The sequence below is a fragment of the Ascochyta rabiei genome, chromosome 5 (genome assembly GCF_004011695.2).
Source record: "Ascochyta rabiei chromosome 5, complete sequence".
In the NCBI taxonomy this organism is placed as follows: domain Eukaryota; kingdom Fungi; phylum Ascomycota; class Dothideomycetes; order Pleosporales; family Didymellaceae; genus Ascochyta; species Ascochyta rabiei.
Window position 1 is genome coordinate 2,037,086 of NC_082409.1, and position 21,237 is coordinate 2,058,322.

The following is a 21,237-nucleotide window of genomic DNA, read 5'->3' on the forward strand; positions in this document are numbered from 1 at the left end:
TGCTCACATCCCCTATACGTCTCAGCACCCTTCCCTTCCTCTCTCTCCACCTCACCAGCATCGACCAGTTACCTGCATTGCGACTCCTCATCGTATCGCTTCAATTATTTGGTGCAATTTGCCAGCCGACAGTCCATCATTCCTTTCGGCTATTGTCACGATGGCTACGGTGCAGGCTTCCGCTAAGACGGAGGCGGTACCACGGCCAGGCTCTGTTGATGGCGGCACTCACTCAACGCAGCAGCAGCTCGTCGAGGCTGCCGTCGCCAGCTCTGAAGCTGAAATCAAGCTGCCACGTATGGAACTTTTCAAGCGCTACCGTCCCGCCGCCATATACTCCGCGCTTTTATCCATGGCTCTGATCATGGAGGGGATGGATGTCGGTCTCATCAACAACTTCTTCGCCCACCCTGCCTACCGTCGGAGGTTTGGCAACGATTACAACGTGAAAGGTGAACTGGTTGTCTCAACCCAATGGCAAACGATCATCGGAGCCGGTAACAACGTTGGCTCTATCCTCGGTCTCCTGGTCAACGGTTGGCTTCAGTCTCGCTACGGTTCTCGCAGGGTGTACTTGGTAAATATCTTCGTGACAACACAACCTAGAAATGTGCTGACCATGCGCTCATGCAGGGAGCGATGGTGCTCATGGCAGCCACCATTTTTATTCTCTTTTTCGCGCAGAATGTTGAAATGCTTCTCGTCGGTAACATCTTGTGCGGTATTCCCTGGGGTATCTTCCAAACTCTTACGACCGCCTACGCTGCCGAAATTGCCCCCACCGCGATGCGTGGCTACCTGACTGCCTGGGTGTCTATGTGCTGGGGCGCTGGCTCCTTTCTGGCCGCTGGTGTGCTTAAAGGCACCATCGACATTCAAGGCAATGCCGGCTGGCAGATCCCCTACGGTCTCCAGTGGATGTGGGTCCCCCCTTTGTTCCTCGTCGCCTGGTTCGCTCCCGAGTCGCCCTGGTATCTCATCCGCCGTGGCAAGATTGACGAGGCTGAGAAGAGTCTGCACCGCTTGGCTCGCCCAGGGCACTACACAGAGCAGTCAATGCGTGAGACTCTTGCCCTCATGAAGCACACTAATGAGATGGAGAGACTGGAGGCCAAGAGCGCTAGCTATGCAGACTGCTTTCGTGGCGAGAATAAGCGCCGTACATACATCGTCAGCATGGCCTGGCTCATTCAGATCTTCAATGGGCAGTCCATCACCAACTATGCCGCAACAATGCTTCGTTCCATCGGCATGAGCGCTACCGACGCCTTCAGCTACACTATGGGTATTCAGTCAGTCAACATCTTCGCCACCATAATCGCCATTGCCCTCATGGGCTCAGTTGGCCGCCGCACCTTCTACCTTTATGGCTCGGCGTCCATCGGCCTCTGCATGCTTGTCGTTGGTATCATGGGCTTTGCCATCAAATCGGCCTCGGACGTTGCCATCCCCGTTGCCGTCTTTCTCATCTTTGTCCAAATTGCTTTCAAGATCTCTCTCGGCCCGACAACCTATGTTATAGCGGGCGAGATGGCCTCGTCTCGCGTTCGCGCCCAAACCATCGTCATTGGTCGTTCTCTCTACGTCTGCGGCCAGATCGCTGTCCAGCAGCTCAACCCCCGCATGCTCAACAACGATCCCACTGCATGGAACTGGGGTGCAAAGACTGGTATGTTTTACTTTGGCTTTTGTCTGCTCTGGGTGGTCTGGATCTTTTTCTTCCTTCCTGAGACAAAGGATCGAAGCTTCGCCGAGATCGATTACCTTTTCAAGAAGAAGACGTCTGCCCGCAAGTTTCGTGGTGCGCCGGTCGACTGTAAGTTCTAGTGCCCCTCTCACTACCAGTTTAGTGTTCCTGTGACTAACGCGTCTGCTCAGTGTTCGAGTTCATGCCAGAGGACACATCCCAAGACAAGCTTAGTGGGTTCGACGAAAAGGTCGAGCATATCGCTGTTACTAGCGATGAGAAGCGCGCTGCTTGATGGATTTGAACTTTTGTTACTAGTATTTCTGCTTAAAGTCAGGAGATAACAACTCTGCATGCTACAAGGATGCTGCGAACGGGCAGACACACCGAGTTACACTGCCTCTTACGCAGAGAATCTATCGAGAGGTGGCTAAACCAGACAATTTGTTCCATCTTGCGATCTTCTTGGACGATGACAACAAACCGACATTGCGCAGTGAATTACTGTGAAGCACAGGTGCGAGTGCCCGCCCGAAGAAACGACCAGAGAGTGTAACATCTCCACCGGTCTGAATGCATTCTGTCTTCGTGACATGGCGGTTTAGCAATTTTACGTTCAGTTCCATGCACATTGGATATTGCGAGCAGTGTGCCATGTCTTGAGCTGTTCGTGGGTCTGCCAGAAAACTCAAGACTTTGTCGTTGAGGGTTTCCCAATAAGCAAGGTTGCCTCAAAAGTAGCAGTTGATCTTTACTGTCTGAAGGCCTTCGGTGCGTATGTTTAGGTCTGGCATGCGCCCTCGAAGCTTGCTGTTCGCGTTCAGATGGGACTGGGGGAGTTGTACGGTCTGATGGGAGGTCATGTTGTCAGGTTGGTGGTTGAGTGGGCGGTACCGAACTGGAGATCGAAGTGCTATGACGTTGTGTGAAAACGAATTGAGGCAGTTTCCTTACACGGTTGAGTAAAATAGCCTCAGGTGGGCAGAAGTACAGCACAAAATTGTTACCCATCACTGTGCGTTGTGATATAAGCAAACTGTGAATTGTAGATATGATTGTTCAGTCAACTCTACATTCTCGAAGGTGGAATATTGCTGAAGAGTGTCGTCCTAGGTGGTAACTTGACAGAGTCAAGAGTGGAAATTCGGTAAGATCCCTGTTCGCAGAACCTGGCCCAAGCTCTCCACTCCACTGTCGCGCGACCGATGACAGCATCGTGCTTCATGGCCAGCTTCGCGCTCACGATTCACAGGAATTGTTACTTCACCATGCCGCATCCACTAAATCTCACGCTGGAATCAAACACGCAATTACGGCAACTTGATCAGAAGTGAGCTATGGTACTGCTTGACTTACTCACCATAGCCGGACTTCCCACTGCCGTCGGTGCAAGCGAAGCAGTCCACCAACAGCAATTGCTCGACGATGAAGCAGAAGCGCCAGAGCGCCAGGAGCCTTTCTATCTAGATGTATACTGCGATGCGCAATCAAGAAAGAAGGATGAAGTGCACGGCGCAATCGTAGTCTTGAAAGACGGCAAGGTAGCTCGACGTTATCGTAAAGACTACGTGAATCTACTGACAAGCGCACGAAGATCCGACTATGGCCCAAAGACTCCAAAACTGGCCTCCCAGAAGCGGAACCTGACAGCGGCGAGACACCGCATCCTTTCACGGGCTTCTTCTACCCATTTCCCACCGAAGATCTTGAAATACCGCACCGTCCCATGCCTGCGCCTCCAATCCTCGGGCTAGTAAGCACGGTACCTACCTCGTCGAAAGCAACGTCAAAAGCAAAGTCAAACACCATGCGCCCAAAGCTGAACTGGATATACGCAGACAAAGAGACGCGCGAGCTCAAGTACGGACCTAGAGCAGAGGCAAAACATCACACAGTAGGGCCATGGGACTGGACAGAAGACGAGCAGGGTCTGACGTTGGAAGACGAGGAGAGTCTAGTTGCTGTAGAAGAAGAGAAAGGCGGGCACGGTTGGGCGATATATTGGGATAGGGAAGACGATCGGCTGAAGCAGTGTGGTGTGTTGGAAACGAAGAGGGTGTTGAGGTGTAGTCTCGAGAGGAGACTGGTCGAAAGAAAGGAGATGGGTGGACTGGATGACCTATAATCAGTGTCAACCCGTTCCTACATGGAAACCGCGTTCTTCGTAGGCTTCTGAGGCTTTCGTGGTCAACTACTCGCAAACAAAGATGCTGTTCACAAGCTCGTCCCACACCGGCAACACCTCCCAAGCACCACCACCAGTGCCCCATGTCTTCTCCCTGCAACTCATCTCTATAACCGCCTGCACCCCTGCCATAAAGACGCGCGCGTGACGCGCCGCGATTCGATGTGCGCGATTGGCGAGAAAGGGCTAGCCAGCCGCGTCGCGCGCCGGGATCCCACGCGAAGCGTTTCCCTGGCAGACGAACGCAAGGACCCAAAACACAAACACAGGCTCTCAAGCGATACTTCGCCCATGAGTACGCACCTCCACCACACCACACCTTCACCCACACCTTAATCGAATTGCTGTACTTCTTGGACCCTTCCATCTGCTTCCTCTGACACAAAGCTCTATCTCTATAGGGCACAATTACACTTGAAGGCGAAACCACGAAAGCTTGAGCGGGGCATCAAGGGCTAGCTTCAGCGCACACGAGCAAGAACTTTCTAGAGAGCAGCACTTCAGACGAAACCACAGCCATGGCAATGAACAGCAGCAATGCGACCGTCGCCCAGCGGTACGTACTTTGTTCCTACACATCCACCATCTCCTCTCTCCACCGCTGCACCCTCTCATCGTCCTCTCACTAACGCCCTCCAGTCTCCAAAAGGAACTCATGGACATCATGACCAAGCCCACGCCGGGCATAACCGCCTTCCCCTCCGACTCGGACATGACAATCTGGACAGCGACCATCGACGGCCCCGCCGACACACCCTACGCAAACCTCGTCTTCAAGCTGTCCATGGAGTTCGCCAACAACTACCCCTACAGCCCCCCTACCGTGCTGTTCAAGACACCCATCTACCACCCCAACGTCGACTTTTCGGGGAGGATCTGTCTGGACATTCTGAAGGACAAGTGGAGCGCCATCTACAACATTGGCACCGTGCTGCTGAGTCTGCAGAGTCTGTTGGGCGAGCCTAACAAGTGAGTGCACCATAAACCAAAATGGCTGCGATGTGTTTGCTGACGATGAGAAGCTCGAGTCCGCTCAACGGCCAGGCTGCCGAGCTCTGGGACAAGGACCCTGCCGAGTACAAGCGCCTCGTTCTCGCCCGTCACCAGACACCCGAGGAGCTCGATGCTTGAGCGTGCCCAGCTTGGGTCTGTTTTGCGCCTCGGCGCGGTATTCGAAATGTTTGAAGCTGCGAAGGGGATTGGAGTACAGGAGGAGCAGCATTGCAGGCGTTTTGGGCGGCATTGGTGGGCATGGCGAGGTACTGACAATGCTTCGGCATATCCGTCAATCTCTTGGCTTGGTGTTACTTGCTTTTGGAGTATCGAATGACACACGATGCCTTTGATGGCCACGGCACCCTACAGACCTACACTACAGTATCACTCTCACCTGATCACCCCATTTCATGTGCTCTGCACTGCATTGCTTTGAGTGACGACACTAGACGTGAAACCTGGTAGCGTATAGTACACGGGTTTATTGCCAACGCTCTGCCATCCATGGCCATCCATGTAGCACGGCGATCGACACTGGGCATGAGGCGATCACACTACCTTGCCCTGCGCCACTGCCGCCTCAGCAGCACGGTTCACTTTCCAGGCGCAGCCAGTCACGTCAGGGCACAGCCCGTCAGACTTGGGCGCGCCAGCTGCCGCACCGAGACAGTCAGTCGAGCCCACAACGCAGGACCTCTCCCTGGCATTTGCCTTATCGCGCAGATTCGGCTTTTGATGCTATGAAGCTGCGATGGATTGATGCGCATTCGAGCGACGTGCCCAATCAACTTACTGTGGATTGCCCAACGCAGCCTAGTCGGCTTTGCCCGAAAGGGCGAGGTGCAGTGTGACATGTTTGGCAATCAATTTGGGAAGCGCTGCAAACACGAGGCGGAATGCGAGGGGGTTGGGCTGCATTTCAGTATTGGTGTGCTTGGCGATTGGGGGACGATGCAAGTTCATTTGATGCGTTGATTGAGAGTAGTGGCCCGTCTGGGAATAGAGAGGGTGGCTGCGAACTGAAATGTAGGTGTAATGAGGCGCATGCGGTGTATGGATGGCGGTGCAGAAGAAAGGCAACTGATCAGGTACCGAAGTGCTTGCACGGGTGCGTATTTGTGATCGACGATTAACGTCCATCTGGTGCTCGCCTTGAAAGACCGGCGAGCGAGTCCGGAGCAGATATCCCGGGCTTGGCTACCGAAATGGGTGCCGTGGCTGGGCCGCAAAAGCAAACCGTTATGGGGTGCTGTGGGTGGACGAACTAGCCAGCCTTAACGGTCAAGAATGGTCTCAACGAGCGCCATTATTTGGCACATTGAGGGTCGAGGTAACACAGGCAGCCCAAGTCTTTGGGATGGAATTGACATACTGCAGTGCAGTGCCATCCCCCTCCAGACAGTGTGTATGTCACTGAAGCTGATTGTCAAGTGCTGTGACGAGTCGATTTGTTGTATTCGTTCTGCGTGCTCCGGTCTTGCCTTCGGGCAACGTGGGGTTCTAGAGCCCCTCAGATGCGGTTACACGAGCGAGGGCGAACTCGATAAAGGCAACGCCGACACTAATTCGCCGTGCCTGATGATCTGGTGACTGCTGAGTGTGATACTTCATCTACGTACCCCGCGGTGGTGCCGCAGTTAATATCAAAGTAGAAGGCAGCGTACTTTCCAGAACCTGTCTGTTGATTAAACAGAGGTCTCAGAGCTGCAGGAACGAACGCTAAATTGCTAGTAGACGGTCAGCTCGTACTCCGGTCCTAGCAAAGTCCGAGACCGACTCGTCTGCAGGGCAAGTTGAGGGTGCCTGCGTTCATGAGCGACACGGGACCAGCCAGCGCTGGCTTTGTTGCACGAATCAGTAGGACCAAGCAAGCAAGCAAGCTCGAGCTCGAGCTCGTCGATCTGCAGCTTTGGTTACTCGCGCACCTGCAGCGTAAGCGGTTGTTCCTGCCCGCCGCCCGGCCGAACGCGAGGTTCCGACGCGGAAAGATTTCTAGGTCATGTTCTAGCGTTGGTTGATCCGCTTCACGCGGTCAGTTTGGGTGTGAGCTGTTCTGCGCCTTGGATGGCCTGACTTGTGACTGCTGGAGTGGGGTGGTGTACAACATAGGATGTGCCCACTGTCCACAATTGTGTGGGGTTGTATTGGCAGAAGTGGATACAAGCATGACCTGATGATGTACGCGACATCCACTCGTGATGTGCTGCAACTAAAATAGTCGTTCGCCAACCCAGTGCTGGCGGCTGCCGTGGCGCATCCTGATGGAGCTGAGCTAAACCACCGATGGCCGCGAACCCGCCACACCGGATGACAGCGCGCGGGGGTGACGCGATGCTCGCAGCCGAAAGCCTCATGCCGCGTCGTTCCTGCTGTTCCCGCTGGTCAGGCGCCCTTGTCCTCTCTTTTCGGGTTCTTTTTGGGGGTTTTCTTGGTATTGGGTTGGTGGCCCTGAAAGCAGTGTAGGTACGGATGTGAAGCGTGAGGCGGACAGAAAGCATGGCGGTGGTGAGCCTCACCCAGACTCCCAGAGTGCTGGTGCACGTCCGAGTTGAAACAGGTACGCCAGCACACGCCCGGGGCAGGCTGGCGTGAGCAGCCAGGGTGCAATGGCCCGGCACCCAACATCCGCCGCGGTCGTTTTCTAAACGCAGAGTGATTTGCTGTCGGAGGCCTGCCACGCGTGACGGTGGAGCTGCCGAGACTGGCGCCAGACTCAGCGCGGTGCTCAGGTCAGTCAGCGACGGTGTGTGGGTGTGCACGGCGCAGTGCTGAGTGACCTGGACCAAGGCACGAGATGAGCGGTCTGAGGACTCGACGAGGGGGCATCAGCAGCGCCGGCTCAGGCTCAGGGCTGATTGCGGCGGCCCATGGCTGTCTTTATCCTATGGAATGGGGAAGCAGCCTGCGCGGTAAGGCGATGCCTTGCAGAAGGCACCGAGTTCAAGGTAGCACGAGGTGCCTTCGATGCAGGCCGCCGCTGGAGTTGGCATCCAGAACAGGCGTGCTGTCTAATGCCTCGACCGCCCTTGTCCGGCTCCACCGCCCTCACAGGCAGGCATGCACGCTCGCCCAACATCACGCCTCGCTCGGCCGTCGCAGTGCCGCCAGCTGCTCCTCTTCTTTCACCATTGCACGCCTGCCCGCCTGCCCTCCTGCCCGCCTGCCCGCCTGCCCTCCTGCCCGCCTGCCCTCCTGCCCTCTTGCCCTTGTGTGAGCACTCAGCACGCCGAGGTGTGCGGCGAGCTTGGAACGGACCGTTCATTCCATTCGTGACAGCCAATCGTTTCAGCACCGTACCTCGACACCCGTGCACGCTTGCTTGCTGGAATCCGGGACCACCGCGCTATGACAATCTGACTGACCGACCAGGTCTGACGCTCCTCCGAGTAGCGAGCCCTTTGTCCGCTCCTCGTCACTCCTGTCCTGGAGTGCCAACACGCACCAAGCACCAAGCACCAAGCACCAGGACCTCAGCAACGGGCCGCCACTTCACGCCTGTTCGGGGTGCTTGCTTACCACACCGTGCCTGGGTGCTCTCTCCATGCATTGCTACCCTTGACCATCTCCCGGTGCGAGCTCCACGCCCCTCTCCGCCTCTCTCCGCCTCTCTCCTAGGTCCATACGCCAGAACACCCAACATGCCGACGACGATGCTCTCGCCAGGAGGCATTGCCCTCATTGGGGCCCCGAATGGCGACATCGGCGACAGGCCACCGCCAGTGCAGGCCATGCAGGTGGACATGACCCAGGACATCGTCGACGAGCTCCTCGAGAGCATGAGGAGCGGGAAACCACCACAGATACTCTTTGGTCGGACTCCTGTACGTGTACCCATGTTTGTGACAGCTTGCAGCGCAGTCACTTGTTGTCGTTGTTGTTGCTGTTGTTCTTGTTGTTCTTGTTGTTGTTGTTGTTGTTGTTGTTGCTGCTGCAATGTTGTGGAGTGGTTGTGGTGGAGCTCGACTCAAGGACGGCGAGAGCAACCATGGCTAACAAGCACACCAACAGCAACTGAGATATGGCGACAAGACCCACGTACTGCAGAGCAGTCCCGAGACGCACACCTACGAGTTGTACAAATCCAGCGGGACTGGCAGCGACAATGACTTTGAATTCGCCGGCGTCATCAACCACAACCTCATCGTGCAGGAGGCCGCAGACGTGACAGCGGGCGTTGACTCGGCGCTGGCCACTCTCAAGAGTAGCATGGCTGCCATCTCGGAATTCAAGGAAGCTAACAAGTATGCCTCCCCGGTGTTTCCATGGCTGCCCTGCGATCTCTGCTGTCGAGTCGAGTGGACTGCAGTACATATGTTTATGGTGACATGAAAACACATGGGCTGACAATCGTTGCTATTCAGAACCATTGTCGGCGATGCTACTCCTGTCCGCACTCCCGGTCACCGTCGCTTCCCTTTGACAGGGTTCAAGTCGACACACCTCACGCCGTCCAAAGTCGGGTCACCGCTACCGAGCATGCCGGCCTCGCCCATGCACAAGCGTCCGCCCACGTCGCAGCCTAGCGGTACGCACGAGGCTGTCCTTGTTGCCCTCCGTGTTCCCATCATCCACCTGCTCGCTCGTGAGCCGGCAACGGAGGCCTCCCTTGCTAAGACATGTCGCACATCAACAGCCAGTCTGCGAGAACTGCTGCCCAGAATTGCCAAACGCTCTACTCAAGACACAGACAGGTGGCAGCTGACCGACAAGTCATTTCGCGAGATCAACCCCTACAACTTCCCATACGCGACCTCTGAGGAGCGAGAGCAGGCAATCGAAGGTGCAATCAAGTCGTTTGACCGCCTCCGACTGACCAAAGACGACAAGCTTTGGCAGATTCTTCTGCCACGTGAAGAACGAGGGCAGGGCAAGTGCTTATCGCGCTCGAAGGTGAAGCCACTGGAGGCCAAGCCCAAAGCTTCAACACCTCTGCACAAAGTGTCAGACTTCACGAAGAAAAAGCCTGCCGCGAAGAAGACCGACGACAAGACTGCAGAGAGGAAGCTTGATGGCGAAAAGAAGATCAAGACGGTGAAGGAAGGTGGTAGCAAGCTGAGCAAAGCAGTGAGAGACAGGATTGTGCCACAAGACAAGCCTACGGTGAAGGAGGTCAAGGAAGATGTCGCCAAAACAGCTTCGTCAACGCCGGCGTCGGCCCCAGCCCCAGCCTCCACCGTCAGCAAAGCTGTGTCTCGCCCTGCTGCATCCAACGAAGCCTCAAAGATCCGTACCAAGAAGGTACCTGCGACTGAAAGCAACTCTCTCAATTCCACTCCACGCACCAAGCCCAAGATGGCCGTTCCACGAGACACTTATCAGAACCGTCAGCACCGGCCTGTCAAGCCTGTGTATAACACAAAGCCCAAGAATCCTTCTCCTCTATCAGCTTCACCCCCAGTCAACGCCAGCGACTTCGAGGACAGCCACCCAGTCCACAAGGCTCTTGCGGCAGCTGCTTCGCCTGTGAAGTCATCGTACGGTAACTCTGATCGCTTGCTAAAGCGCAAGGCGAACGACATTGACAGCGGCATACACAATCACAGCCTGGCTGTGAAGAAACCTAACGCCGATCGTGCAACACCCAATCACACCCCCTCGCACACCAACGGCAGACTCAATGGCTCGACACCTTCTAGCAACGCTTCCATGAAGCGCAAGTCTGATGGCTCATATATTTCTAACACGTCTACCACCGCCCCTAAGGTCCGCAAAGTCACCAACATTAACACTGGTCTAGCATCCCGCTACGACCGCAACAACTCTCAACCTTCCCCTGGCGACTCGTCGTCTTCGACCACATCACCTACTATACCCAACCTGAGTTTCCGCCAGACAGTCGAGCTGTCTCAGAAGTTCCAAAGATACTATACCAAGTACGAAGAGTTGTATTGGAGATTGACCGAGGCTACTTTGCCGCCAACGGAGGCGCAAAGGAATGATCTTCTCAACATGCACAAGAAGCTTGAAGAGATGAAGAGGGTGATCAAGGCCGGCGCTCGTGTGCAGCGCTGAGGAAGAGAACACATGACGATTCCACATCAACCTGGGCGCTTGATGCGCGTTTTGACGGACATGTTCAGTCAATACACTTCCGACCACAAAAGCTGTGCAGGATGACAGCAGGCTGCGTGTCAAGATGGGCTGATCTGTTCCCGTTCATTGGGACGCTTTTCGGCGCATTGCATTGGGTTTCTCGATTTGCATTACAAGTTGCACAGCAGCTGACGGATGGGTTGCATTTGGGAACTTGGAGTTTTTGTGACATCGCTGCTATAAATCATCAACAAAGGGGACATTGAATCACCCTACATGCGCAGTAACGACAAATGATACATGATGGTTCCATAAAAGAATCGCGTCAGTCCATATACCCTTCATAGTACAAACAGTCCAAGCGACAATATCAAAGATCTTGTGTTCTGTGCAACGTGAATCGAGAGCTCAAGGACCCTGGACCCTGGACCCTGGACCCTGGACCCAACCATTCTAGCGCGACCTCTCACGCACAGTGGGCGCTCAAAGACCGAAGACGGAGCGACTCACTGATCAGAACACAGTTGGCAGCTAGTTCATACCGGCAACGCCTCAACGCATGCGTGTTCGGTCAACGTCGCGACTTCACAGACGCCGGGGAATTGTTAGAGATGCTTTACACTCGTCCCTCGAACTGCCGATCATGCACCTAAGGCTCAAGGCTCCAGCCCAGCAGATCGCACTGCTGATCTCGCACCGAGCTGCTGTGCGCTTGCACCCCTGCAACTTTGGAAACGTCATTTAAGCCCTACGGCGATCTGACGTGCCTTGACGCAGTCGTCAGCATCACGATTATTCAATTGCCATTCAGCGACATCTATAACCCGTGTGAATACACTAACGGTTCTCTCTCCATGCGCTTCCTCCGTAGCTTTATTACGAACTTGGGAAAGAGACGTTTCGCACAGGTTCACTACGTCAGAGTTGAATACTCAAGGTACCCTGCGAAAGATCTCTTGGAGAAGGAAAACGCAGAAGACAACATGTCGCAATCATTGAACGGTACGTAATAAATCTGTCAATCATGAGACGAGCTGCGACAAGAGGCATTGAACTGCAGAGAAAAGGGTTCACTGCCTCTAACAGTACCCGGTACTAACAACCACAGTCTTCAAAAAGCCCCTCGCCCTCCACTCCACACAGCCCTTGACCGGCTTCACCCGCTCAGGCTACTGTGAAGTGCCCAAATCCGACCATGGTAACCACAGCATCGCGGGCATCGTGACTAACGAGTTCCTTGACTACAGCGCTGCGCAGGGCAACAACCTGCGCGACATCGGGCTCACCGACGGCTGCCGTTGGTGTCTGTGTGTTAGTCGCTGGAGGGAGGCGTTCGAGAACAGGACAGGCGATGCTGACAAGAAGGTGCCGAAGGTGGTGTTGAACGCTACAAACCAGAGCGCATTGAAGGAAGTGGATATGGAGATGTTGAAGAAGTTCGCGGTCGACAAGGAGGAGAAATGACTGCAGAAGCTATAAAAAAAGCAAGACATCCAGTTCTCCACATTAGCCGCGTGCACATTCTTTATTTCCAATTAACAATCAATCCGTGCTATACATCGCTTTCTCTCTATTTCAACGCGTTGCGTAATGACATCATGTCTCGCACTAGCGCGCCATCACCAACCTTGAGTCACCATCACTATGACAGGCGTCTATTCAGGTACTCGCTCGCAACACCCAATAAGCCAAGCCACGCACTACTATATCCAAAATGGTCTCCTGTCCAGAATGCGGAGCTGGGGCGGATTTGACCAAAGACGGAACTTACGCGCATTGCGCTTCTTGTACGTGCCGGCCCCACTACGCCCTGCAGACGCAACCTGAGGTACAATTTGCTCACTTTTGTCGTACAGGTAACACTATCTTCGAGCCTGGGAAGGATGGGAGTCACTACAGGGGCGGCGGCAGCAGCTCTGGCGACAAAGAACAGGCTACGAAGGACGATGGCAAGAAGCAGGGGGAAAGCAAGAGCTGAATCATGCTTGGGTTAAGGGTCATCTGTGAGCAGACAACGTGTCGTTGTAATCACAAGCTGACGTTAGATGCAGATGTTGTAGGTTTTGATTCAATACGATCAGAGATACTATGTGTTATACAATTGACATCCATTGAACTTGCGCAAGAAAGTAGGATAGATAACCCGACAACACAATACATGAATCCCCAGCTAGCGTCAGCACAGCTTCAGCTTTCTTGATAACTGGTAAGAAGTCGTTCGCACCCCAGGCTTCCATCAGAGCATCAAAGACGAAGCTCTCACTCCAGACGGTAACTACCGTTGTTTCTATAACTCTTCCTCCAGTCACAATCACGGCCCACAATACGGTCACAAAGACAAGGGTTACGATACTCCATGCAAGGAAACCCTTTCGAGGCTTCATGACCTGGTCATAGATCTGAGGACTTTCGCGCGGTTTCGACTTTGCTCTCCAGAAGGGTGTAGAGATCGTCTCGCTCCTGCTCCACCTGGACACGATGCTCAGGAGCGAGGTTATGGGCGAGAAGCCATAGCACCTTCGTTAACATTGAACGATTTTTGCGGGTGAACTCTCGCAGAGTCCAATATCGCTCCGGTGTCAGACCGTGGAGCGGTTCCATCACTGTGCACGAGTCTGCACAAAGATAGTGTCCTGCCTTCAGGAACTCGCCCAGTGGATGTGGAGGCGCCTCATCGTGAGGAATGACGTGATGCTGGCATGCATGGCCACCACAGACCAGGCAGGCACGGCAAAATGCACAGCTATACACCCCAAGGGCATACTTCAATGACTCCTGAAAACACCGTCGGCATTGACAGTGACCACAAGGGGCACGCTGTGGCAGATGGATGCCTGCATCGAAGTTGTTTGCGCAGATCAGACACGACCCACCGTGATCATCCTTGTTTCTTTTCGCAGCCTTGATGCCGTTCTTATTGCGGAAGAACCATTGAGACTCTGGGTCTTTTAGGAGGTTCTCGGTATCATACGCGCCTCTTGCCCAGACGTAAGGCCATTCTCCCGCCTCCAGAATCATGTGTACGAGGTCAGCCTTCGATTTGCTCGGCTTCTGCTGCTGCGCACCAACAATACAAAGCCACTGATATTGCTTAAGTGTACGACGATGGGGATGCTTCAAGGTGGCGTCCTTGACCCAGTCTCGGAAGCTTTCGTATTGGTAGAAGGATGGCAGACCATCGTAGATCCTGTGTAGCATATCTTTGTCAATCACTTCTAAATCAATGGTGTCGTTGTCCCGGAGTGCCGAGGCAATGTCGTTGGTGAAGGACTGAAAAGTATGCATCGCCTTGACATATGGGTTGGAGGAGTCAGGTAGCTCAGCGAAGGAGAATCGTGTTTGGAGGGCATAGATCCACTGTTCGATTGTAAGAGACGACATCTAAGGCTTGACTGGGTGCGCAGGTACCCACCGTCAGGATCCTTGTCGTAACGAGTGAATTGTAGGTTGAGAGCTATAGTTGTCAAGAAGGAATCGAATGCAACGGTTATTTCTATAGAGTGGTCCTTCAAAATGTGAATACATATCTTCGTTACGAACAGTATCCCTAAGCCCAGCGCGACTTGTTTTCACCGATGCGTGCTTTCACCAAGGGAAGGAATCAATGAGAATTGACGAGCGCTGTCGTGCGGTGTACTGCATGCATGGGATCGGAATTTGTCAGTTCCATAGTTTCCTCCCTCTATTCGATTCGTTTGCAATAACCATGTTTTACAGGATTCAGCGGTTTGCAAGGTTGCTGCGCGCTGTGGCTGTCACAAGTTCGCATTCTTCGTATCGGTGGCTTATCGATACCAAACCTGTCAGGTGTCTTGGCTTCAGCGATGTCACCGCCGTTCATCGTCACTCATTGTGATAGCACCTTGGAAGCATCGATAAACGACCGAGACCTAGTCGAGCTTCGTTTTCTTGTATTTGAGATGCTATCTCGACCCCGGACAGGTGCGGTGGGGCCGGGCCTCCTTGATCAGCCGTTAACGCGTCATGGCGTGTATCAATTTCGAATACCACCGCTGTACTCATTTTGCACGTCTGAACCCGAACTTGCACTCTTATCATGAAATTTCTGGTAATGCTCGCAGCGTAGTCCTTTCCAAACCAGCCGTTGTTGCTGCTTTCGCGCTTCTGTTGCGCTTCCCTTTTCAGCGTCGTTTTCACTTCATCACGACTTCCGCTGTCGGACAGCTTGTCTGGCAACGTTACCTTTCTCTTTGCCAAGTAGCTTTCGAGCTCCAACTCACTGTCACTTGTGTACATACAGCTGCGAAACGATTCGGCTCTGCATGCTTCCACACCGCTCCTAGATTCGACCAGATCTCCACGTTAGTGAACGCACAATGCGCGCATCAATAGCGGCCTGCGCTGCCTTCAGCTCATTGTTGGCCTGTACACATGCTTTTTACATACCAGGTCAGTTGGTCGATTTGTCTGTGAGGCGCGTATTGACGGGGCCCAGGCTTTTCATACAAAAGCTATCGCGACGGCGAAACGATACCCCTCCTCGTCAACAAGATATACTCCGACTACAGCGAGCTGCAGTATGCATTCTCCGAACTTCCTTTCGTCTGCCCACCGACCGGTCGTGTACGCGCAGGACGCTTTACAAGCGGGACGAGCATAACGTTGAATTTGGGCGAGGTGCTACGAGGTGACCGCATAGTTGTATCTGACTATGAGCTAGTCATGGGAAACGACGAAGAGGCGCGTTATCTCTGCAGTCAAACGATTGATCTCGAAGGCATTCGAAGAGCAAAGGAATTGATACGCGACGGCTACATCGCTGAGTGGATAGTAGACAACTTGCCTGGTGCCTCGAGCTTTCAGACAACAGACAAGAGCAGAAAGTACTATGCGGCAGGCTTCAAGATTGGTGATGAGGTAGTACCGGCGCACGGTGGACCAGCAGATTACCTTATCAACAACCACGTTACGCTCGTCATCCGATACCACCGTGCGCCCGGAAAGGACGGCGACAAGGGCAAAAAAGTCATCGTGGGATTCGAAGTGTTCCCAAAGAGCATTACCGCGAGTGGTCGGGACGAGTCCGGACTTCCAGCACATATCGAAGGCGAACATGCAGCGCTCTTGCTGGTCCATCAGGCCAATGGCACGAACAGTACCGACACCGAAGCCGAGCCTACGACGTTGACAATTCCTTACACATACTCGGTATACTGGCGTGAGGATGATCGATTGGAATGGCACAACCGTTGGGACATGTACTTTGTAGCTCAGGACGACAACGCAAACATACATTGGCTGGCTATCATCAACTCATTGGTCATCTGCGGCTTGCTGACCGCTGTTGTCTCGGTCATCTTGACGCGCACAATTCGTGGCGATATCAGAGGCCATCATGACCTTGGTGTGCGTGGCATCAAATCCAAGTCTGGTCGCATGTCATCGTCACCAAAACAAGAGAAGAAAAATCTCCTTGGACCAATGGCCGACTTGGACACAGATGGTACTTCTTCTGACGAAGAAGAGATTGAAGATGTCACAGGCTGGAAGCTTCTACATGGCGATGTGTTTCGAGCACCGGCCTATGGGAGCCTTCTTGCTGCTCTCATTGGTTCTGGAATACAACTTCTTTACATGGCTCTCGGCTTACTTGTGCTCAGCACATTGGGTGTGCTCAATCCAAGCTTTCGCGGTGGCTACGTCAGCGTGGGTGTGGGACTTTTTGTCTTTGCCGGCATTTTCTCTGGGTACTTCTCAGCTCGCACATACAAGACGTTTGGAGGGCAAATGTGGCAGAAAAATGTCGTCGTCACCGCGTCGTTGGTCCCAGGCCTTCTGTTCGCCACAATATTCATCCTGAACCTTTTCGTATGGGTTCAGGCTTCCAGTACCGCATTACCTTTTGGCACGCTCATCGCACTTATCCTGCTTTGGCTCTTCGTCCAGCTTCCGCTTGTCTACGTTGGTAGCTGGTTCGGATACGAGCGCATGGGCGCGTACATACATCCTATCAGAGCCAATGTCATCCCTCGTCAGATTCCAGATCAACGTTGGTATCTCAAGAGTGGGCAAAAACTACTTGTCGCCGGCCTCGTTCCATTCATCGTCATCTTCGTGGAACTCTTGTTCGTAGTCAAGAGCTTGTGGGTGGACAAAACTACTTACTATTACGCGTTCGGCTTCACAGGAGTCGTAAGCGTCTTACTGGTGGTGGTTGTTGTCGAGGTCACACTCGTTGCCACGTACTTCCTGTTATGCTCAGAGAACTACCACTGGTGGTGGCATTCCTTTGCGGTCGGCGGCTCTTCATCCATTTGGGTGTATGGCTATCTGATCTACTGCTACTTCACCAAGCTACATATCGCCGGCTTTGTGTCAAGCGTGTTGTTCTTCGTCTACAGCTTTTTAGCCTGCGCTGTGTACGCGCTGCTAACTGGTACTGTCGGGTTCTTGGCAGCGTACACTTTTGTGAGAAACATCTACGGAGCTATCAAGGTTGATTGAAGTACTCCGAGTCGACTGTCAACGAAACACACGAACGCTTTGACTCGGGAAGCTTTGGCCCTTTCCACACTATTCCGAGTGCATTGGGCAGAGCTCGTTTGGACGCATATCGACACACAGTATCATAAGCACGCGATCAGATGCTTTTCCGCATTCATAGATAGGGTAATATTAATCAGATATGATCCATTCATCTTTTGTCTAAGTCTTGCTTAGCTGTTTCCTCCAACCCAGCAGCTCTGCGCTCACGATCCCATCCGCTCCTTTGGTGAAGACGATAGTGTCTAATGGCTCCGTGACGTACCGGAACGGATCTCCCCAGTTCCAGCTCGCACACTGCAACTCAGCGAAACCCCTCTGTCTATCCTTGTTATCAATCAGTATCCTCCATGCTTCTTTTTCGGTCCCTAACGAATCCGGATCAGTCGGGTACAACCTTGCGCTGAAGCTCTCAAAGGGGATCTTCTGCACAGCAGCAAGCGACTGCAGGACCGGAACACCATTCATTGTCAGATTCACAACGGCAATTCCAGGTCCGTCATCAACAACCAGCGTCATGCTGTTTGTCATATTACCAACAGTGGCTTCGTACGTACCCTCGTACTCCACTGCTGCTTGCTTTCGCGCCAAGTTGTCCGCATACGCCACCAGCGGCTTCATGAGCAGCGGGAACAGCGCTGAAATCGCTTCGTTTGCATGCGCACCCGCAACGTTGATCGTAAGCGCGATACCGTACTCTCGGATGATTGCAGTGTATGCTGCGTACCCTGTCACGCCACCTGTTTTGGTGAAGATGTCAATCGGCCTTTGAGTTTTCACATCCAGATCCGCAGGTCTTAAAATCTCCCACGACTCGCCGACAGCTTGGTTAAGCGAGGGCAGGAGAGCCCGGGGTTGTAGCCAGCGGCGTGTTTCAGGCTTGTTGAGTAGCTTGTGAGATAGGATGGATTGTAGAAAGGTGAGGAGGTCGTTGGCCGTCGACCATAGGCCGCCGGAGGGATTGTAGTTTCCGAGATCAGGGACGAACCAACCGGCGTCTGCAGATGTACGAGGAAGGAGAGCTGTGCTGGAGTTCGTAGGGACGGAGAAAGATGTCTTGCTCATACCAAGGGGTTTGACAATCAGATCATGGATGACTTGTTCGGAGGTCTTGTTGTGGGCAGCTTCGAGAGCCATACCAAGGAGATTATAGCCGATGTTCGAGTACAAAGGTCCAGAGTCGGGTGAGCGTGGGTGATATGCAGGGTTGTTGAGACCGGCAACTACTTCCTCGCGAGTGCAGACTCTGCCGCCGGGGAAGGGGTCGCATGTTGACACTTTGTCACCGGTACCGTTGATGCTTGGAAGACCGAGAGTGGCGGGCTTGAAACCAGGTACTATAGCAAGGTCTCCAGTGTAGATATAGCGACCCATACCGCTTGTATGGCTTGCCAATGCAGCAATGGTGACATCGCCGTAGGCTACTTCATCTAGCTCGGGGATGAACTTGGTAATGGGGTCTGAAAGCTTGATCTGGTCTGCACTGAGCAGAATTGCTAGCATTGTGAAAGTCTTAGTAACGCTGCCAACTCGAAGCTGCGTCTCTAAAAGCGATTGACCGACTTCACGGCCAGGTGCCGAGTATTCATGTTCGAAGACCGTGGTATGGCCGATTGACGCTTTGATCGCGTAAGACGTGTCTGAAGCCCATGGTAGATTTTCGAACACTGAATCCGAGATGGAGAATTTTGACGAGTTCGAAAAAATCGTTGGTGGAGGAAGCAACGGTCCTGGTGGAGGACAGTAGGCCTGTGCTGCGGTCGCTGAGAACAAAGCGTACATTGTGGAGGAACGCATGGCTGCACTTGTGTAAAACCAGAAGAGAAGAACTGGGAGTGATGATACTCCAACAATCGCGAACAACCGTCCATTAAATAGAGACATTATGGCTGTGTAGGGTCGTGTAGCATGGTATGTTGTGAGGCCAATGCTTGTTCGCACTTGTGGAGTAGCGCCATGTAAGACGGTCGGAGTAAATTCAGGCCACCACCGTATGCGCGCAACGCCAAGGCCCAAGGCTGTTCAGTAAGATCTATTTCCAGTAGCACAGACAGAGTGCGTCGTATGAGATGATTGCAAGTAGGAAAGATTGGCCGATTCAAGCTCGGGAGAGATGAGTGGAGGATGGAATGTCGCCGTGCAGGACGTCAACCCCAGTGCTGATGTGGGGCACGCTCCGCACTGTCGATTTTTCTCCACTTTCAGTCTGAACACTGTAAACTCTGTACAGTATGCTTCTAGAGAAACACGACCTGTCAGGCTGGCAAAATCCACTTCTGAACGGCTTCGTAAAGTATCTGCTCCGAGCATAGCCAAGATAGTCACAAGCCAGGGCACGTCATGTTATATTTGTCTAGTGTGGCTTCAACTCTTACAAAGCCTCCTAGGTTGTATATGCAAACTGAGCGAATCTAGCTCGATCCTTCACGCGGGTACATGTGAGCTAGAGTTCATTTTGTGCTTTGGTATACAACTCGCAGACAACTGGCTTGGGCCTTTCGTTGATTAGTCCATGGACGCTCATGGCAGGATGAAAGGTCGTGAAGGTGCAATCCCGGGGGTTTATCAGGCCAGCTAATCTACGCCGCCGAGCAGGGGGCTCATGGAACGCGGCACTCGACATTAGGTGCTGGTTAGAAAGCCAAGTCTTGAACTAGATATGCACAATGACGCATGGCTCATGGCATCCATTGCTCAACGCATGATATATCTTGGAACGCTGGCATTGTCCTTAAATACCGCAAGAAACAATCGAAAGCAGCCGCTAGATGTGCTTCTGACCTGACACTCCATCGTAGATGAAACACAAAGGCAAACATGACGGCTGAAGTGTTGAGAACCACACGTCTTCTTCACTTCAAATCCATTGGCTGTGTTAAATAAGATCAAATCTCATGGACTATTACTGGATGAGTTGAAGGACCGCGGAAATTTGCTTGTATGACCTACCGAAAGCTGAGGCTCAGCCCGCGAACGCGCTCTCCGCGCGCAACCTCCTCCTGAAAATCAGGAACATGGAGGGTATAAAGGCCATCCATCATTCCAGATGCAATAGCCAGAATATCACCGGCCCATCTTACACCCAGATTGTGGTACAACGCTGAAGCAGCAAACGGCAGACCGACTGCTGCAAGCAACCGAGTGGTACTAGCTGCAGCTTGCGCCGAGGCAGCATAACGCTTGTAGGTGTCCGAAGGGTAGAGAATCATTGCGAAGAAGACAAAGATATAACTGAAGCCAAAGAAGATGCCTGACAGGACCATTGGAACGGCTGGGTGGACCGAAGGTGCGGCTGTGAAGCCTAAGAGCAGAAGTGCGACCGGGATGCTGAAACAATATTGATCAGTACTTAGTAGTCTGATTCACATACCATGGAGCGCCAATACAGGCTAACGTCAGCCGACGGTTTCCAGGTATCATGGCCCAGCTGCTCCCCTCCTGCTCCGCTCTTGAAAACAGATGACCAAAGTAATGGGAAAGTAGGAAACCATACGCTACTCCAACCAGCACTAACATTGGTCAGCGCTCGCTTGTTCTGAGCATGTGCAAATGGAGACATACTTGGAATGTACGAGAGTCCGATATTGTCTTCTGAAAGGCCATATCCTTCCCCGTACACAATGGGGTTGCTTTGAAAGAACAGATATTGCATGAAGTACACCAGAGCTAAATAAAGAGCAGTCAACAGCAGCAGTCAACAGCAAGATCGGTTTCCTAATCATCATGAGCCACGATCTTTTGAGTGTGGCACCCAACTAAGACATATGTGCTTGCATCGTAGCTTTTGATACTTCGACTGCGGACTTCTTGTGTAGTTTCCGTGCAATGACAG

General features: G+C 53.1%; 10 protein-coding genes across 10 annotated transcripts, besides 4 other annotated features; 7 read left to right on the forward strand and 3 right to left on the reverse strand.

The window, feature by feature from the left end:
- Nucleotides 1-160: 160 nt before the first annotated feature.
- On the forward strand, nt 161-1,827 carry EKO05_0003819 (uncharacterized protein; the record flags this gene model as incomplete). The annotated part of the gene is made up of 2 exons (XM_038938508.2): nt 161-577; nt 634-1,827. 2 exons carry the CDS (start codon nt 161-163, stop codon nt 1,825-1,827), a joined length of 1,611 nt encoding a protein of 536 aa, XP_038800457.2.
- A 1,197-nt stretch (nt 1,828-3,024) lies between these two features.
- EKO05_0003820 (uncharacterized protein) lies at nt 3,025-3,812 on the forward strand (the record flags this gene model as incomplete). Its single annotated transcript, XM_038938211.1, has 2 exons — nt 3,025-3,228; nt 3,282-3,812. 2 exons carry the CDS (start codon nt 3,025-3,027, stop codon nt 3,810-3,812), a joined length of 735 nt encoding a protein of 244 aa, XP_038800456.1.
- Nucleotides 3,813-4,172: 360 nt separating this feature from the next.
- Nucleotides 4,173-4,205: a tandem repeat.
- Nucleotides 4,206-4,390: 185 nt separating this feature from the next.
- Nucleotides 4,391-5,003, forward strand: EKO05_0003821 (E2 ubiquitin-conjugating enzyme; the record flags this gene model as incomplete). The annotated part of the gene is made up of 3 exons (XM_038938572.1): nt 4,391-4,428; nt 4,512-4,841; nt 4,895-5,003. 3 exons carry the CDS (start codon nt 4,391-4,393, stop codon nt 5,001-5,003), a joined length of 477 nt encoding a protein of 158 aa, XP_038800455.1.
- A 2,876-nt stretch (nt 5,004-7,879) lies between these two features.
- Nucleotides 7,880-10,880, forward strand: EKO05_0003822 (uncharacterized protein; the record flags this gene model as incomplete). The annotated part of the gene is made up of 3 exons (XM_059636241.1): nt 7,880-8,689; nt 8,877-9,109; nt 9,230-10,880. 3 exons carry the CDS (start codon nt 7,880-7,882, stop codon nt 10,878-10,880), a joined length of 2,694 nt encoding a protein of 897 aa, XP_059492224.1.
- Nucleotides 8,002-8,066: a tandem repeat.
- Nucleotides 8,731-8,793: a tandem repeat.
- A 433-nt stretch (nt 10,881-11,313) lies between the features above and the next one.
- Nucleotides 11,314-11,347: a tandem repeat.
- A 408-nt stretch (nt 11,348-11,755) lies between these two features.
- Nucleotides 11,756-12,365, forward strand: EKO05_0003823 (uncharacterized protein; the record flags this gene model as incomplete). Its single annotated transcript, XM_038938560.1, has 2 exons — nt 11,756-11,903; nt 12,010-12,365. The coding sequence occupies 2 exons, from the start codon at nt 11,756-11,758 to the stop codon at nt 12,363-12,365; spliced, it is 504 nt and encodes a 167-aa protein (XP_038800453.1).
- Nucleotides 12,366-12,615: 250 nt separating this feature from the next.
- Nucleotides 12,616-12,879, forward strand: EKO05_0003824 (uncharacterized protein; the record flags this gene model as incomplete). The annotated part of the gene is made up of 2 exons (XM_059636242.1): nt 12,616-12,688; nt 12,758-12,879. The coding sequence occupies 2 exons, from the start codon at nt 12,616-12,618 to the stop codon at nt 12,877-12,879; spliced, it is 195 nt and encodes a 64-aa protein (XP_059492225.1).
- A 413-nt stretch (nt 12,880-13,292) lies between these two features.
- On the reverse strand, nt 13,293-14,282 carry EKO05_0003825 (uncharacterized protein; the record flags this gene model as incomplete). Its single annotated transcript, XM_038945259.1, has 1 exon — nt 13,293-14,282. The coding sequence occupies one exon, from the start codon at nt 14,280-14,282 to the stop codon at nt 13,293-13,295; it is 990 nt and encodes a 329-aa protein (XP_038800452.1).
- A 956-nt stretch (nt 14,283-15,238) lies between these two features.
- EKO05_0003826 (uncharacterized protein) lies at nt 15,239-17,366 on the forward strand (the record flags this gene model as incomplete). The annotated part of the gene is made up of 2 exons (XM_038938273.1): nt 15,239-15,311; nt 15,358-17,366. 2 exons carry the CDS (start codon nt 15,239-15,241, stop codon nt 17,364-17,366), a joined length of 2,082 nt encoding a protein of 693 aa, XP_038800451.1.
- Nucleotides 17,367-17,567: 201 nt separating this feature from the next.
- On the reverse strand, nt 17,568-19,187 carry EKO05_0003827 (uncharacterized protein; the record flags this gene model as incomplete). The annotated part of the gene is made up of 1 exon (XM_038945258.2): nt 17,568-19,187. One exon carries the CDS (start codon nt 19,185-19,187, stop codon nt 17,568-17,570), a length of 1,620 nt encoding a protein of 539 aa, XP_038800450.2.
- A 1,163-nt stretch (nt 19,188-20,350) lies between these two features.
- On the reverse strand, nt 20,351-20,668 carry EKO05_0003828 (uncharacterized protein; the record flags this gene model as incomplete). The annotated part of the gene is made up of 1 exon (XM_038938514.2): nt 20,351-20,668. The coding sequence occupies one exon, from the start codon at nt 20,666-20,668 to the stop codon at nt 20,351-20,353; it is 318 nt and encodes a 105-aa protein (XP_038800449.2).
- Nucleotides 20,669-21,237: the final 569 nt, after the last annotated feature.